This window comes from Lonchura striata, chromosome 8, assembly GCF_046129695.1.
Source record: "Lonchura striata isolate bLonStr1 chromosome 8, bLonStr1.mat, whole genome shotgun sequence".
NCBI lineage: Eukaryota > Metazoa > Chordata > Aves > Passeriformes > Estrildidae > Lonchura > Lonchura striata.
The window spans coordinates 19142810-19158614 of record NC_134610.1 but is presented as its reverse complement, the minus strand read 5'-3'; the positions used below and the strand labels follow the sequence as shown (position 1 = coordinate 19158614).

The 15805-nt window shown below is 38.0% G+C and overlaps 1 protein-coding gene across 6 annotated transcripts in view; it reads right to left on the bottom strand.

Annotated features, from left to right (window-relative positions):
- Positions 1-1046: 1046 nt before the first annotated feature.
- Positions 1047-15805, bottom strand: part of B3GALT1 (beta-1,3-galactosyltransferase 1) — a 181351-nt gene continuing 166592 nt past the window's right edge. For 4 of the 6 annotated variants that reach the window (XM_031505421.2, XM_021534743.3, XM_021534742.3 and 1 more), the window contains 2 exons: positions 6432-6470; positions 1047-5856 (listed from right to left, as the gene is read on the bottom strand). In XM_031505421.2, coding sequence (XP_031361281.1) covers positions 4647-5627 — 981 coding nt within the window. In that variant the 5' untranslated portion in view covers positions 5628-5856; positions 6432-6470 and the 3' untranslated portion in view covers positions 1047-4646. The remainder of the gene's footprint in view (positions 5857-6431; positions 6471-15805) is intronic. The other 2 variants (XM_031505422.2, XM_021534748.3) reach the window with 2 other exon arrangements.

Genomic DNA, 15805 nt, shown 5'->3' with positions numbered 1-15805 from the left:
TGTTGTAGGCTTCAGCTACTTTCTGGTGACCACTTTGGTTTGCAAAAGCTGCCTTTCTTCTCAGGGGTGGGGTTATTTTCCCCTCCATTTCATGAATGAGTTTTGGATATTGAGCTCTAAAGCCAGTGGAAAAGAGGTTAGATATTTTGTTCTATGTAGAAAACTGCAAAGGAGAGAATGGGGAGAGATTAATTTTTCCTATGTTCTTACATAAGAAAAGGGACTTCTTCCTGCTTCTGTGTTATTTTGGTTTTTTGCGTCTATTTTGATATGAGGACCCTAAAGTTGCCCAGACCTCCCTGAGAGACAAAACAGTATCTTAAGATATGTGTGTTGGGAGACAAAGGCTACATGAGATTTACTGGGTAATCTGAGTGTACTCAGACTGTGATTCTTCATTTATTTTCTGGTGCTTTATGTGGTGGTGGGGGGGGGGGTGCAGAAAGGCTGTCATGGTCACTGTGTGTCTGTGAGAGACCAGGAAGGAGCCTGCCTTCTGTCTGGGTGACCTGGCTGGTGACACAGCATATCAAACAACTTTATTGTGGTTTTATGAGATGTGGGTTTTGGGACACTTCTCCTTTTCTCCTGTGTGCAGCTTTTGATGGCTGCAAGTCCACACATTAAGACACCATGCAAGCAGCAGAAGAGCCCTGCTGAGGGTGTGGAAAAGCTTTGCCATCTCAGACTGGCCAAACCTTGGTCTCATTGGCTGGGGATGCCAAAGCAGCTAAATCAGGCAGAGCAGCGGATGAACCCGTCTGCTGCTTTGCCACGTGTTGCCATGGCTGTGTTAATGTTACTGCTTTCAACTTCAGAAGCTTCAGATGAAGTAGTACACCTGACTGTGTGGACATCAACTCAATGAAGTTGTTGCACAAATAATGAATAAAAGTAGTATTTTTTTTAAATTAAAAAAAAAATTGGCTTTTACAGCACAATATTCTTCCTCATTACAAATGAACAAGTTCACTGACACTTGTTTCTAGGTAATACAATTTACATTTCTAGAAAGAGGTGAAGAAGAAAACTTACAGGACACATGCCATTTTTCACTGGATTTTTTTAATTATTATTTGACATTGATACAAAAAAATAGTATCTTGATTAGCAGCTTTGCTGGCAACCTCACAAAACTGTAAATAATACATTAATCTAAAAGAATGCACTCCTACAGACACTACAGATAAAACAATATATACAATTTAGACAAATAAATACATAAGTACAGCCAGTCATATATAATGATACACCTACATTTCGGTTACAGTTGACAAGCTTTTCTAGTTAATTACACTCTTCATTTACAAATTGCCATTGCCATCTACATTATGAAGACAAAATACCCTCAAAGAATCAAAATTTATACTTAACATTATTCTTAGGAAATGTGGAAAATGAACCTTGAGGCTTCTGTTTAAATTCTCTCACAGTTTTAGCAAAATAAAAAAGGAAAAATGCTTTTGTGAAAAAATTTCTCCTAAAGAGAGGCACTTCCCCCCCAGCTGCTTCGCTCGATGTGCTTTTTTCATATGCATTTTGGAATCAAAATGTGATTACAGTCAAACTTTTGAAGTGAGTAGAAGCGAGCATGTTTAACCAAGTTGTCATTTGTCCCATGCCCAATGAAACAAAATGACCTTTAAGTAATGTAATTTTTTTTTTTTGGTTTAAAGGAAGTCTATTGAAAACATTTGTTTCTTAACAGTATCCCACATGGCACAAATACTACTGAGTGGAAGGGAAAACTGTCCCTATAAGTAGATGCATTGCTACCTTTCCATATCCAGGTTCCAACAGTGAAATTTCTGAGCAAAGTGAAAACAATAAATGAAAGTGTAATGAGCTAATGAAATCGAATACCAGAAAATTAATGGAAGTAGAAAATTAGGATTTTGTTATGTTGTTTTAAATTCACTTGACAGCAAAAGAAAACGTATCTTGTACATTCAAAAGTTAGGGCACACATGCTTAAGGCTCTTGAAACACTGGACAAATATAATGCCTCACTCAGCTCCATGCATAACAAAATTCTACATAGCAAGCAGACTGACACATATATACAGCTGAATACAGAAGAAAATGCCTTAGAAATATGTACATCAGTTTCAAGGTGAACATTTACATTTCTGTTGAAGGTCTGTCTATTTATAAATGGCAGGAAATACACTTTTTCAGATACTATTTTCAAGGTACCTTGCAATTATTAATGCAGTCTACTTGTATTAGGAGAAATTCAAGGCTACCATACTGCTTGAGCCCTGAGGTATCTGGACTGGGAGCCCTGCTGTCCTCCTGGTTACTAAGCAAAGGCCACAGAAGCATCAGCAGAAATAAGGCAACCAAATCCATTTGTTTGTGATTCAGAACCCCCAAATTACTGCACAGTGCAGAAGGATAGCAGAAGAGATCGCGGCCTGCGGGTTCAAATTATTACAAAATATGTTCTGGGCAGGATGGCATCTGTGCTATCTGATTTACCCAAGGGCTGGAGATGAATTCCTCCCGCATTTTCATTCATAAACAAGAATATTATTGGGTTTGTGTAAGGAAATCTGAACTTCACCCAGTCAGTGTGTTATATATTCACTTATGCAATTAGTTGTACCTTGGAAGTTCTGGATTTAATAGGGCATAGCAGCTTTAACAAGGACTAGATCAACTAGAGAAGGATAACTCTCTAATTATGCTGCAAGAGATTTAGCATTCTTATAAAAATTACTGGGGTTTTGGTTTGGGTTAATTTTATTTATGGGGGGTACACAAGCTCCTGTTAACAGTAACTCCTAGGCTGCCTGTTGCGTAGCTTAGCTTCATCTTCAGATCTGACATAGATTTGCTTGAGATGGCTTCTGCTACTGACTTAAAAGCCAGGTACACTTTACCTTATTTACAAGTAATTTCTTTTGAAATCATAGTGCTGCATCTGTGAACAAGACTAACAATTTGCCATGGAACTGCAAACCTTTTAGGATAGCATCTTCATTCCTCTGTTACTGTTGTAAAATGCTGTGTACATCTATGGCAAAATCAGGTCAAAGTTTCCCTTTAAATTCTTCTTCAGCTAATTTCTGACAACTTTATAGACATTCTCAATAACATACAGACTTAACAATTTTGTGTATGTTACACATAATGCCAGCTGCAATGAATGAGGCTGTGTGTGCTGAATATGGTGTGAATAGTCATCAGCTGATAATACGTGTAGTGAGTTTTGGTTTTTTGTAACTTGTGTGTGAGTTCTTCATTCCAAATTATTTGCTGAGCAATATCATATTTCATCCCCTTGTTATAAGGTGGTACTGAGTAGAGATGGACTGAATTTATCAGAGCTTTCATGACATTCTGTAAACATTCATAATCAAAATACATATAATCATGTTATGAAACTTGAATAAATATTGTGTGCTTGATCTCCTGAGTGGGACCTCAGTGAGTATTGACTATGAGGAGTAAATGGATAACTTCAGTAGGTTTTTAAAAAGGATAGCATTTGTGTAGTTTTAATAGTTTTTTCCTTTAAAAGCCTCTATTTTGCTGTGAAATTTGTACTTACATGTTATGTATTCTGTTGTATATCCAGTCAACAGAAAATTGATTGCATTCTTTTATTGGACTAAATTCCCCTTTTCTACACCATTTAAAATCTGTTAGAATCTTGTTTCTATATGTACTGCAGCAAAAAGTAAAGCTTCCCCTTAAAAGCTGCTTTTGTGTTACTTATTTTCAGGTAAATAGCGCACTGGCTGATGTTGAAGAAATATGCTGCTTATTGACAATTTTAGCATTCAGTATAATTATATATTGCTATTCAAGGTGTTTAATGGAGAATCTGTTAATACTACTGAGAGACATTGCCTTGCTTTTTAAAAGTTAAGATATTCATGCTTTTCTCATATAGTTTAAAGATAGTTTTTCATCCCCCGTCTTATCTCACGTACAGATTTACTTAATTTTTAAATTGTGTTACATATTTTATGGGCTATTTTAAGAATTGTAAAGAAATGGGTTATTCTGAAATAATTTAAAGAAATACCATTTGGTGGATAAAAATATACTTCAGTGTTTGGGTTTGCTTCTAAGGCCAGCTAAACTTTTATGTTCTTACCTGTCTAAATTCTGCTATTACACCATTAATAAGCTATTTGGGAATTGCACACATACTATAAAATACACATGTCAAAGTAGGTATATAAGTTCAGTGCAAATGTATGCTGCTTAATTAACAAGGCTCCCAACTAGAAATGGTTGTAGGGTGTCAAAAGAAGAATAAAAGTATGTTTGTAATTCTTCATTTCTTAGAGCCTGAGTCTTATCTCAGAGGCTGGGGTGTGAATTGTTAAGCAGCTCATAATAGTTTATTACTGTCCTTTTACACACAGATGCAAGAATGGATATGTGCAATAGATGATAATATACAAAATCTGAGATTTGACTCCAGATTCTTTCAGTTGGCATAATGTCCTTATGAAAAAGAGCCTGAAGTTTGTAAACCAGTAGTCAAAGTGAGAATGAAAAATCAGTCATTAAAAATCCTCTCACAGTTAATATCCCACAGTTTGACCTGTGAATCAGCAGATCACTTTGTCAGAAAATAACCAAATTCAACCAAAATTTTAAAAAAGGTATTTACATCTGTAAAAATCTTAACATCTAAGGTGTTTCTTGCTGGACATGTCATTCCAAATTCTGTGCATTTCTTCTGGTGTTATCTGGTGCACTGTGATCACCCTCCGGTACCTGCACAAGCTGTAGGCCATTTTCCAGTGATTGAAGCCACTGTTTTGGAAGGGGTGAATGCCCAGCTTCCGAAGGCAGAGTCCAACGTACACATCTTCGAGATGTAGAAGTCTGGTATGAAGGGAGGTTTTGTAAATCATTTCTGCTACATCAGCTGAAAAAATGTAGCCAGTGCCTGAACAGAAGGGTGGGTAATTGCTGTCAGGATACAAATCTCTGGGCATGTACCACTTGCTGCGAACATCTCTTATTGGTCCTCCATTTATAACATAGCCTGTGAAGTACCTTCTCCTTGGCTTGGTGTTAGGTTTGAGCAGCTTATAAATAAGATTGTCCATATTTACAAAAATATCACTGTCTGTCTTCATAACATACTTTGCTTTTGAACAAAATGTTGCTACCCACCTCATCCCCATCAACGTTTTCAGAGTGAGGTTATGGTAAGAGTCGATAAAATCTTCCACAATAATGTCATGAAAAATTTGGCTTTCTTGCTCTACCATTTGATTTAACACAGGATCTGTGTTTTTTCCCAGAAGAAATAGTGTGGCGATTTTAATTCCTTTGAAGTTGTTTTCATCACCCCACGTTTCTCGAATGGCTTGCCTTGCATCAAACTCTTTGTGAGTTGTACTGATAAGAATGACCAAGAACGGGGCGCTCTTCTCACATTTGTTGGGTTCATTGATAAGGAAGTCAAAGGAATGTGGATTTATAGGTCGAGTTCTTATGTTGCCAAAGGAAACATTTTTTCTGGCTATGGATATGCTGCTGACCTGTCTGTGGCCCGTGTAGGAAGAAGTAGGACGAGTTATACTTAAGTACCAAAGAGCGCTTGCCCAACAAACTACTGTCAAAATGTATAAACATGAGACCTTTGAAGGCATTGTTCCTCTAGCTCTTCTATTCCATGTGATGAACCGATAGCCTTTGTACCGTGAGTGCACCTGTGTCCTGGAGAGGCAGCATATTATTAATGAGACTTGAAAGTTCGATATAGAAAAGTAACTTTGTAATCATTCATGGATCTCAAATAGGAGCTATTAACCCTGACGATACTCGGCTCTTCTTCTTTTACTAGCAGCGGCTTCCATTTCTTGGAATTTTCTGTTATTTCTGAAAAATATGAAGAAAAATTTTCCATTGCGAGACTGTAAAAGCCTAGGGAACAAAAAATGAGCTTATATATGGCTGGCCATTAATCAGCTAAGTGTCTTAAGGCATTTCTCAGATATTCCTTTTTTTTCTCATGAGGTACCACAATGCAAGATAGTGTACTGGAATAGAGCAGTGTAACTGAAGTAATGCCTTTATGACTGGTATTTTCTCACAGATGGTTATATATAAAAGAAGATAAGCATGCATAGCATGTTCACCATTTAGATAATTTTAAAGGTATATGAAAATAATTGTATAGTTTCTAGAATTTTCTTGCTTCTTAGCATTTCTTCTGGCCAATCTTTCAAAATGTGCTGTGAAACATTTTAAAATTATTTAAAGAATGAAAAATAGTGTACTTTGTTCTAGGATCGGCAGCATCTGTAGCAGCTATGCACACAAATACTTACAAATCTAATTTGGACTAAATGCTAATGTGTGTCCTATTAACAAGAACACACTTTGGTGGCAATCAGACAGAATGGAACTCATTGGGAAAGGTACAGAAGAGAGAGATATGTATGCTGTCTTACCCATGCAAAGATCAGCGCTCAAGTAGACTCCATAAAAGTCTAAAAATAAATTAACACAGTTCAGTTATTCTTGTTGGCTTCCTTCTTCTCTCCCCCCAAACCAGTCTTTCCGTGAGAAAACACAATTTGTGGGCCATATAAGGTGAATCACAGTGGCAGCCTAGTATGGTGGTACTTCACTGGCTGGTGTGCAGAGAGCTGCCTGCTTGGACAGGGTTCTGGCACTGACAGCCCAGTCTTGGGCTGTTCCAGTCTTGCCTCCAGCATCAGGTAGTTTTGAGACTTTTCTGGATGGAGGGAATGTGCCAGCCCTGAACATTCCATTGCTCTTGGCAATTTTGCTGGGAACCAGTTCAGTTTATCATAATTTTGTGGAAATGAGACAAGCTGCCTCAAGCCTGCCAGCTCAGTGCTGACTCCTCCAAGGCACATCAGTAGCTGGAGAGTGCCTGTAGGTTCCACCTTCTTGAGTTTTACTGTTGTGTTACTTCAGAGCTAAAGGATAGTAGAAGCATGCAACAGAGGAGCTTTTTGCAAGAGTCTCTGAAATAATTAATGTTTACTTTGGATAGAACAAACTATGTATTCAGATAAAAAGATAGAAGTCTTGTCTTAGAAATGTCCTCTCTGATTTCACACCACTGATACATGCAGTCAGACCACCCCCTAGGCAGGCCATTGGAATGAAAGGACTGTTAGATACCCTGTGCATTGTTTCACACAGAGATTTAAGAACAACAGAGAAACAACCTGAACATCTGCTAAATCTATACAGACTGTATTCTCCATATAAATTCTTACAGCTAGCACTGTCCTGCTAGTCTTCATTACATGCACTTTTAATTATTTAATGACTGAACTCACATGCTGCTCTTCCCTTTCACAAACTAGGGTAATGTGCACTTTTTGCCTGTTTCAGAGCTTCATCACGTTCAATTTGTTTTGCCCTATAACTGGGGCAATTTAATTAGGTAGAGGTGGGCTGTGATCTCCTTCATTTCTTTTCATGGAACTCAGGGTTTGCAATCTTTTCCCACCAAGCAGTACCAGCAAATGTTTGGGAGCAGTGCATTTAAGTGAGACCTTTAATTGCTCCAAATGGCTGCAGAACACAAGAGTCTTGGCAGAGCAGACACATGTACATCCTAAATAAATATGGTTGTGATAAATATACACACAGATGCTACTGTAATGTCCAGAGAGGGGATGTATCCTGCTTTAACAACCTGCTGTGATACAGTTCTGAGAAAGGCAAAACCCATCCCTGGTCTGGTAGGTTGGTTGTGTTTCTGGCTTCACAGTGAAACTCTGCTAATACTTCCACTGGAAGTGCCAGTGAGGAAAACCACCAAGTGCAACAAGCCATAATGTAATGAAGACACAAGAGTGTAAAGTCTAGAAAACTGCGTTAATAAAGAAAGAAATCTAGCAATCATAGATTGGAGCTATAGAGCAAGAGATAGGTAAGTCAGTGTGTTTAATGGACTCCAGCATTAAGGTCCACAACTAAGTGTACTATTCTGCATATGATGTATTATTTTAGGAAACTATTTTGCATTATCTAACAGTGTATTATGTTCTTTATCTTTTCTTTCCTAAGGATAGGTGTATTAGTTACCATGAGCACTGTGCTGACATCTGAGTGAAAGGAAAATTGTAACCAATGCCTCTTACAAACTGCAAAATTACATAAAATTGCTTTTCAGTCCAGCAATGTCATGGCTGTGATATCCAATCTTGTGTGCTCTGAAAGGATTAGAAGAAACAAAAGCCTTACTCCATTTTGAAAAAAGGTTCTGAGCTGTTGTAGAGAATTCTTTTCTCAGTTATGAAATCTATAGGTAGCTATGTGGGATGAATGCTTCTTATATTGGCCCTTGGATTGCTGGGTCTTGAAATAATTTTATCTTTTTCTGTTGCGTATTTGGTGGGTTTTTATTTTGTTTACTTTGCCTTTTAAAAGAACAGTAAGAGTTGAGATGGTTTGCTTTGGTTTGGAGTGTTCTACACTATCCCTGCAGAATTTTGGAGCAAAGTGCAAGTCAAGTGGTTAAGAGTACACAGGCTGTAGTTTTCCTGATGAATTTTACATTTACTTATTTTTTAGGAAGATTGAGGGGAAAACCAAAATGAGAGCTCCCTCCTATTCCAGCTCTTGTGAGGTGAAGATTTAAAAATTAAAATTCATATTCCTTCTTTCCTTGAGCTTTGTGCTATACTCAGGGAAGAGATTTGAAAGAAAAGAACATAAGCAAAATTGGCAAATAGTGTGAATACAATACCTACACAAATAGCTAATGCAATTAGCTGAGAAGTTGTGGTCTATTGTTGATTGGGGGACTATGTACAAATTATGAATGGAATGGGATTGTTTTGGAACACGTCTCAAATTGTTTTATTTTTTCGTACTAGCTTTATTACAGGGTTATGACAATGGGAAGATACCAGCAGCTCACATCCCAGACCATAGACAAAGAACTTAATGTTACAACTTATTTTAAAAGCTTTTTGACTAATCACACAAAGCAAAAGCATATTGACAGTAATTCTATTCAGCCACTATAAGCACACGTACCTTTGGTTAAAACAATGTTCGCTTATTTTGAATACAATACCTGCTTGTACACCTTAAAACACAATGCATAGAGCTCCATTATTAAGCTTAGAACTTCTTAATATCTCACTAGATATACAGAAAGTATATACTTTTCTGTATATCTAGGGAGCTTTCTGTAGCTTAGGGAGTTATTCTAGCCAAGCGTTAATACACTGACCATTGTTCTATTTGTCCTTACTTTCTACTTCTTGTATAATTTTTCTGCTGACAAATCTTATGGCTACTGCTTAGCTCTAATCACAGTTCTGCTGTCTCTGAGGTCTGTCTTTTGCAACTTGTCCAAAACCTTCTGATTTTAAGGGTTCCCACAATGGTCTGTAATTTAGGTAAAATAATTTATGCCTCCAGGACTGATCTCACTTCCTCTTTGTAGTATCACAGAGGGGTTGGATAAGTAGCTATGTTGTGTATTTTTCTGGCCACAGAATAATCCTACAGATTATTTCTGGTAACATTGGTCCTGTCCAGTAATTTCAATTATGTGTATTTTGTATTTGTATAAGAAATACCTAGCTTGATTAGGCAGAGAAATATGAACTAAGCAGTGAAATACTTACTTTGTGATGATTTAGCAGTCAAGAATTTCAGAGATCCTAAACTAGCACCTAACTCAGGTTTAGCTGCAACACAGGAATAATTCTAGGAAGTTTGCAAAATTATTCACAGTATCCAAGTTTGTGACAGCAGATCTTTCTGTTATCATGTATGTGTTGTGACCTGTAACAAATTTACTGCCTTGTGGGACTTGTGTATGAAGGATGTGAATTATATGGAGTGAAATCAGAGTGTAAAACTAATGTACTCAAATTATAGAGAATTAAAAATTTTGTGTTAATTACTCATTTGGAAAAGAGGAGGACTAAAGTACGTGAACTAAGATCACTATGATTAGAATAATGACTGAAAGCACTTCAATGCCCACGTTACTGTACTTCCTTTAGCAGTTTGCCCAGAAGTTATTCAGAATATTTTTAACCTCATCAATCGTAAATATTAAAAAAGTTGCCTTCAATATTTGAGTGTGTAGCAAATTCATTTATATATTGTATTTTAATCCATTTAGATGATGGATTCAGTATATCATCACTATAAGGATGACTTTTTTTTTTTCCTCCTTTCTTTTGCTATGATCTTTTTTAACTTGGTGTTGAAATTCAAAGACCTTCCAACCAGGAGGATATGGGATGTCACAGGGAGAGTGGAAAGGTTTTATCAGCTTTGGATTTTGTGTGTTGGAATAAATTGTATCACATTTAGGGATACTTATGCAGGCAAAGGAAGGTGTTACCTCCTTTCCTTTCTACTTTGGAGTCAAATAAAGCTTTCTAGCAAGATATTAGCAATGTTTAAGCTCTTGGATCCTTGGTTTTAAAATTGTTTTAATTCAATCTGCCCCTTTTTCTATCTTGGTGTAGTCATACTGTAAGTAATAAAAGGCTCAAGCATTGAGGATAGATGATGGCAAAAAGCAAATGTTTAGCATAGTGTTTCCATACTGTGACAGGAAGTTGTGCATTTAATTGCACTATTCACAGCTCGTGCTGTGCTGTGCAAGCCAGAGAAGCCAGCCAGTCGGAGCACAGAAAGCTGTACTGTGTAACTTCTGTAAGTAATTGTCTTGATGAGGACTGTATTTGCAGCAAACCTTTTATAAGCTGACTGCACATCAAGAATAATCCTCCAGATAATGAGCACTTTTGAGGATCTTGTTAACTGTTCATGGGCAATTTGCAGGCAGACACCAAATGAGTTCAGCTAACATCACTCTTCAATGGCAATATTTTGCTAATATTTTGGAATGCTGCTGTGTCTGCTGAGGCTGTTGATCTTTCTTTCAAGAAAGCCTGTCCTATGTAAGTGCAGTTGTATTAATGTGTCTAGATCACAGTGGAAGCCCATGATGGAAGCCACAGCTCTTGCAGCCTGGCTGGTTGCAGTAGCTGTAGTCCATGCTGTGCCACTGCTGCTGAGGGAGGTGCTGGAGTGCAGGCAGGCAGGATGCTGACTGACTCCTGGGATGAGCCGGGTGAGAAGCCAAGGGAGAACACAGCTGTTCATCCTGACACCCAGGAGTCTGTTAGGCAGAGCACAACTGAGTCAAATTAACACTGTGCATCTCTGCTAAAATGTACATTTTCCTTTCCCTGGAAAAAAGAGGGAATGCAGCTGCTCAATTATTTAGGAAATGTAGCAAACTCTTCTCATTTTCCCTAAAGAGACATTATTCTAAATTTTCTGTGATCACGGCTTTCATCTGTATATAGACCAAGATGCTGAAATGCCTTCCCCATTTATGAAACCCTTAAATTACCTAAGGAAAAGTCTGTGATTATTACTGAATCTTGTTAAGAAGATAATTATACTGAACATTAAGAACACATCTACATGGAAATCTGGGGATCTGTTATGTTCTAGGCTGTATGTTTTCATAGTATTTTCTGGAGGAAATTTTGGACAGATGGCACAGGTAATTTTGCAGAAGATTGCAATCTCCTTTCTGGGAACTTCATTTAAAGTTTCCTAAATATTCTAAATCTTTATTCTGCCTGGGTGTAATGGATCTGAAACCAAATCAGTGCTGTAAAGAAAGACTTTCTTCTCTATAACATTGTGGAAAGAGGCTGTAACAGATGCAGAAGCCACAGTCTTGGGCTCAAGGGAGGAAAGTACAAGCATTCATTTCAGGCCCAGGTTTTTTAGAAAAATAAATTCTTCTATTTAGAAGGTTCATAGCTGTCATATGTTAAAAGATATGCTTTGCTCAATTAATCTTTGTCAAAAAAGGAGGACTAACAATTACATGAAGAGCAGAACACCTGAAATCATAGTCTCTGTGGTGATGATAACTCATCAAACTGGATAATGCATCTACTTGCCATAATTTACATGTGCTTAGGGGCATCAAAAGAAAAATACAAACAATGAAATCTTTTGGATTTACTGGGAAAAGTCCTAAAATAGGTTTTGAGCCTGCCCATTAAGTCATGATGCTTGAGGAACTTGGCTTTTAATTTCATCAAAACAAAGCTGGAAACAGCTATATATAAATATATTGTTGTAAACTCATATTGATGGTCAATAACTGGAAGGATTCCACAATATCATAGGCATAGCTAGAATTCATATTATTCTCCCATTTCTTCCACAGCAGTGAGGCTAGAAAATTTTGTAATTAGTGATTTTAGCTGACCATATTAATAGCATAAATTCAACTGTTCTGTTTAAGGATGAGGTTAGGTATTATCAGATGTCCAAGGAAATTGTTGGGCACTGTGACAATGTGTGTATGTGGGATTTTTTTTTTTCTTTTCCCTGGAAATATTCTTCATGTTGAGGAGGTCCCAGAGCCTTGACCTGTCCACGCATGAACAGACTGCAGTACAGTTTTTTTCATGTTTACATTACAGTAATTAATGTGAAGCTGTGGTGTGAAGCATTTGTCCCCATGAGCTGTTTGTAAGTCAAGCTTCAGGTTTCATTGTGAAGTTGTGATAAATTTAACACAGGCTGTTGCTTTTAAAATTGCATGTCTCTCACTGAAATGTAACTTTAAAAACCCCACAACCAAAAAATTACTTTTATCTTCAACAAACCAATTACTTATTCTCAGATATGTGAAAAACATTTCCTAGGCATACACTTTATTGGTTCTTTTCTCTTTTTGGCAGTTGGTAAGTCATGATTGAGATCCCCCAGGTTATTTGGTTTCTCCTGGTCAGGGCTTTGTGAAAGCATGGCCCTAAGCCTGGCTGTTGGAGCAGTTTGGGCTGTACCAGGCAGGCAGGGCTGGCTGTGCCCCCTCCTGTGCCCCCTGGCCTCTGCTGCTCCGTGTCCCGTGCCTCTGTCCCAGCCTGCTCTGGCTGCCACAGCAGCACCTGCACCTCCAGCCCGGGCTTCCCAAGCGAGTTACCTTGCAGAGGGGGGACAGGCCTGTTGGGAAAGTGGGACTCACTTGCTCTCTGACTGAAAAGTGGAATTATTGCCTTGGATACTTGTGTTAGATACCTGGAGTGGCACTTTTCTGCAGAAATGTTGGTGTGGCCACCAGCCAGTGTAGGTGCTCAGAGGCTCATTGACCTCAGTGCAGTTCAGGGCCAACACGTATGTCTCTTAGCTGTATACAATTGCCTTAAAACAAAGGAACAGGTTTCTTTTCACTTTGTCATAACTAAATGATAGATGAGTTTTTTGTCAAACCTAAATCAAAACCTACTTTTATTGGGGGTTAAACAAGAAAAAATTCTGCTGCAGAAGAGAGGCCATTGTTTTCGCAAAGCTGTTAACATTTGAGAGCAAGCTAGCATCAAACTCTTTCAGTTAGCACATGTGGAGCATTTCACAGACATGAGCCCGGACTATTTGTCAGTATTTAGTTTTCTGAAGCTTGCAGTTGAATAGATGGCTGGGCAATGTTACACTTAAACATTCACTCAACACAAGAGGCCATATCTCTTGTGTCATGATTTTGAAACGGGCTCACAATACTGGGATTTCTTGGATGAATCAAATAAAGGAGTGCATGCTGTAGTTATTTGGTAAAATACATATCCTGGTGAATCCATGGGAGTAAAACTGTCCTCATTCTTCTCTAATATTTCTAAAGTGCAGCAACTTGTGTCCTTAGCCGAGAGGATGTTTGAAAAATACTATCTGGCATCATAAATGGGTTGCTGCCTCCTTAGGTGAAATGAAAACACATTCTGGGTTATCAGCTATGTCTACTTAGTCCACCTTCTTGCTCGAAAAGCTGTTTCTTTATTTTCTGTATCTCCTTTACAAAAATTGTGAAAACTATGTATTAATATCAGTAAAAGAAACATGGGTGTCTCTGTAGAAGGCAACCAGTTAACAGCTTGTCCATTTGTTCTCAGATCAGAATTTAACCTGACTCCTGTGAGAACTGTAAAAAGCAAAAATTGAAGAAGTCTTATTGCAAAGTGTTATTGATAAATATTTCGTAAGAATTTCCTTGTTAATAACTCTTATCTCCCAGGTGGGCAGAATATGGCTGAGAATCTTAGGTACCTGATAAAACAGCAGGAAGAAGTTCATTTTGGTAAGGAGTAAATCTGAATTCCTGTTCAACTTATGTCTTATCACTTATGTCCTTAGAGATGTCCTCCATGTGTACTTTAAAAGCTTTCACTAGGGAACATAAATTTCAAATGTAGGTATCTCTGTGGGCAGTCAGGAATACTTACTCATTTATTACATCTTTTGTCTGTGAGCATTGTGAATTAGGGATATTCACCATGACTGGTAACTAGGAAAATAGCTAAACAAACTTCTTCCTAATGTTTGTCCATATGTGTTTGTCTGTCTGTCACTAAATGTAATGGGCCATTTCTGTGGGCTCATTATGCTGATAGCACATTTAGCTTTCTCTTTATCCTATTGTGATTAAGGAAGTGTAACCAGAACTGCTCAGAATAATTGGAAACTCTTCAGTTGGCTTCTCCACCTGTAATTGCATTGTCGGTGGTGGGATGATGTAGGTATAAATGTAGACTCATTTGTCCATTCTGAAGGATTTCTCAAAACAAAGGCAAAGAACTGTTATATAAAAGATGGCCTCAAGTATATTCAGGATTGAAAAGCAGGGAAAACAGTCTTGCTTCTCTGTATTGACTCTTATTGAAACTTTGCTGTGACATAGGTAGAGTGTGTAATGACAAGATTGCTCCAGAGAGGATTATGCAGCAGCTTGTGTGCAGCACTGCTCAGTGTTTTCTGTTCCAGCTCCTGGCCTGGCTGGAAATGCACACCCCAAGAGTCACAGCATGTGCCTGACAGCATTGTCCAAATGTTTCTTCAACTCGTTCATGCTTGGTGCTCAACCACCCTCTGGGTAAAAAACCTTTTCTTGATATCTAAACCTCCCCTGTCTCAGCTTCATGCTGTTCCCTTGGGTCCTGTCACTGGTCCCGAGAGTGAAGAGACGATGTTTGCCCCAGCAGTTCCTCTTATGAGAGTGTTGAAGACCACAGTGAGGTTTCTCTGCTTTGGTGTCTTCTGCCTTGATTCTGCCTTGATTCTAATGCAGCTCAACAGACAATATTCTCTTTTTATCACCCACTTTTCTTTGGGATGTGCTGGCTCCTGCTAGGATAGGAATGTAGTGCACTACTGATAGAAATCAACTTAGCGAAGCAATAAACAGAAAATATGTTTCTGTCACTATGCCCAAGGGAATCATATCAAACCTTAGTTATCCATGTGTTTGAGGCCAGGCCTTAAGGAAAAAGAGGGTACATGAATATACAATGTAAAAATATAGATTGCTTCTCTACACTCCATCTGTAGACCTTCAAGAGCTCTATAAACACAAGCTCACTGAGCAGCTGTATACCCCAAGGAGGCAGATAACACAGTAATAAAATATGCCAAGCAATTTAAGGGTCCAAATCTTGATATATACCACAAGGTTGTAAGAATTAAATAGAGTAGTTTTAACAGAGACACATTATCTTCTGGGAGACTTTTTCTTGTAAGAAGCAGCATAAGATCAAACACCCCTTTTGACCATTTTCCAGACTTTGGAGGTGCTTAGTCTTTGAGTAGAATCAGAAGAGATTGCTATATAAATAATGTGAACCAAGACCTCTGGAGGAAGGTGTTTGGCTTATAAGGTGGTTGGAAACAACAGGGATTCTCCTGAGCTTGTTTTAACTCTTGTGTAGGCTCCCTCAGCATCTTAAAACCTTTTCTCACTTTTAGCAGTCTCCTTTCAGCAATATTTTAATCTGAAAGACCTCTT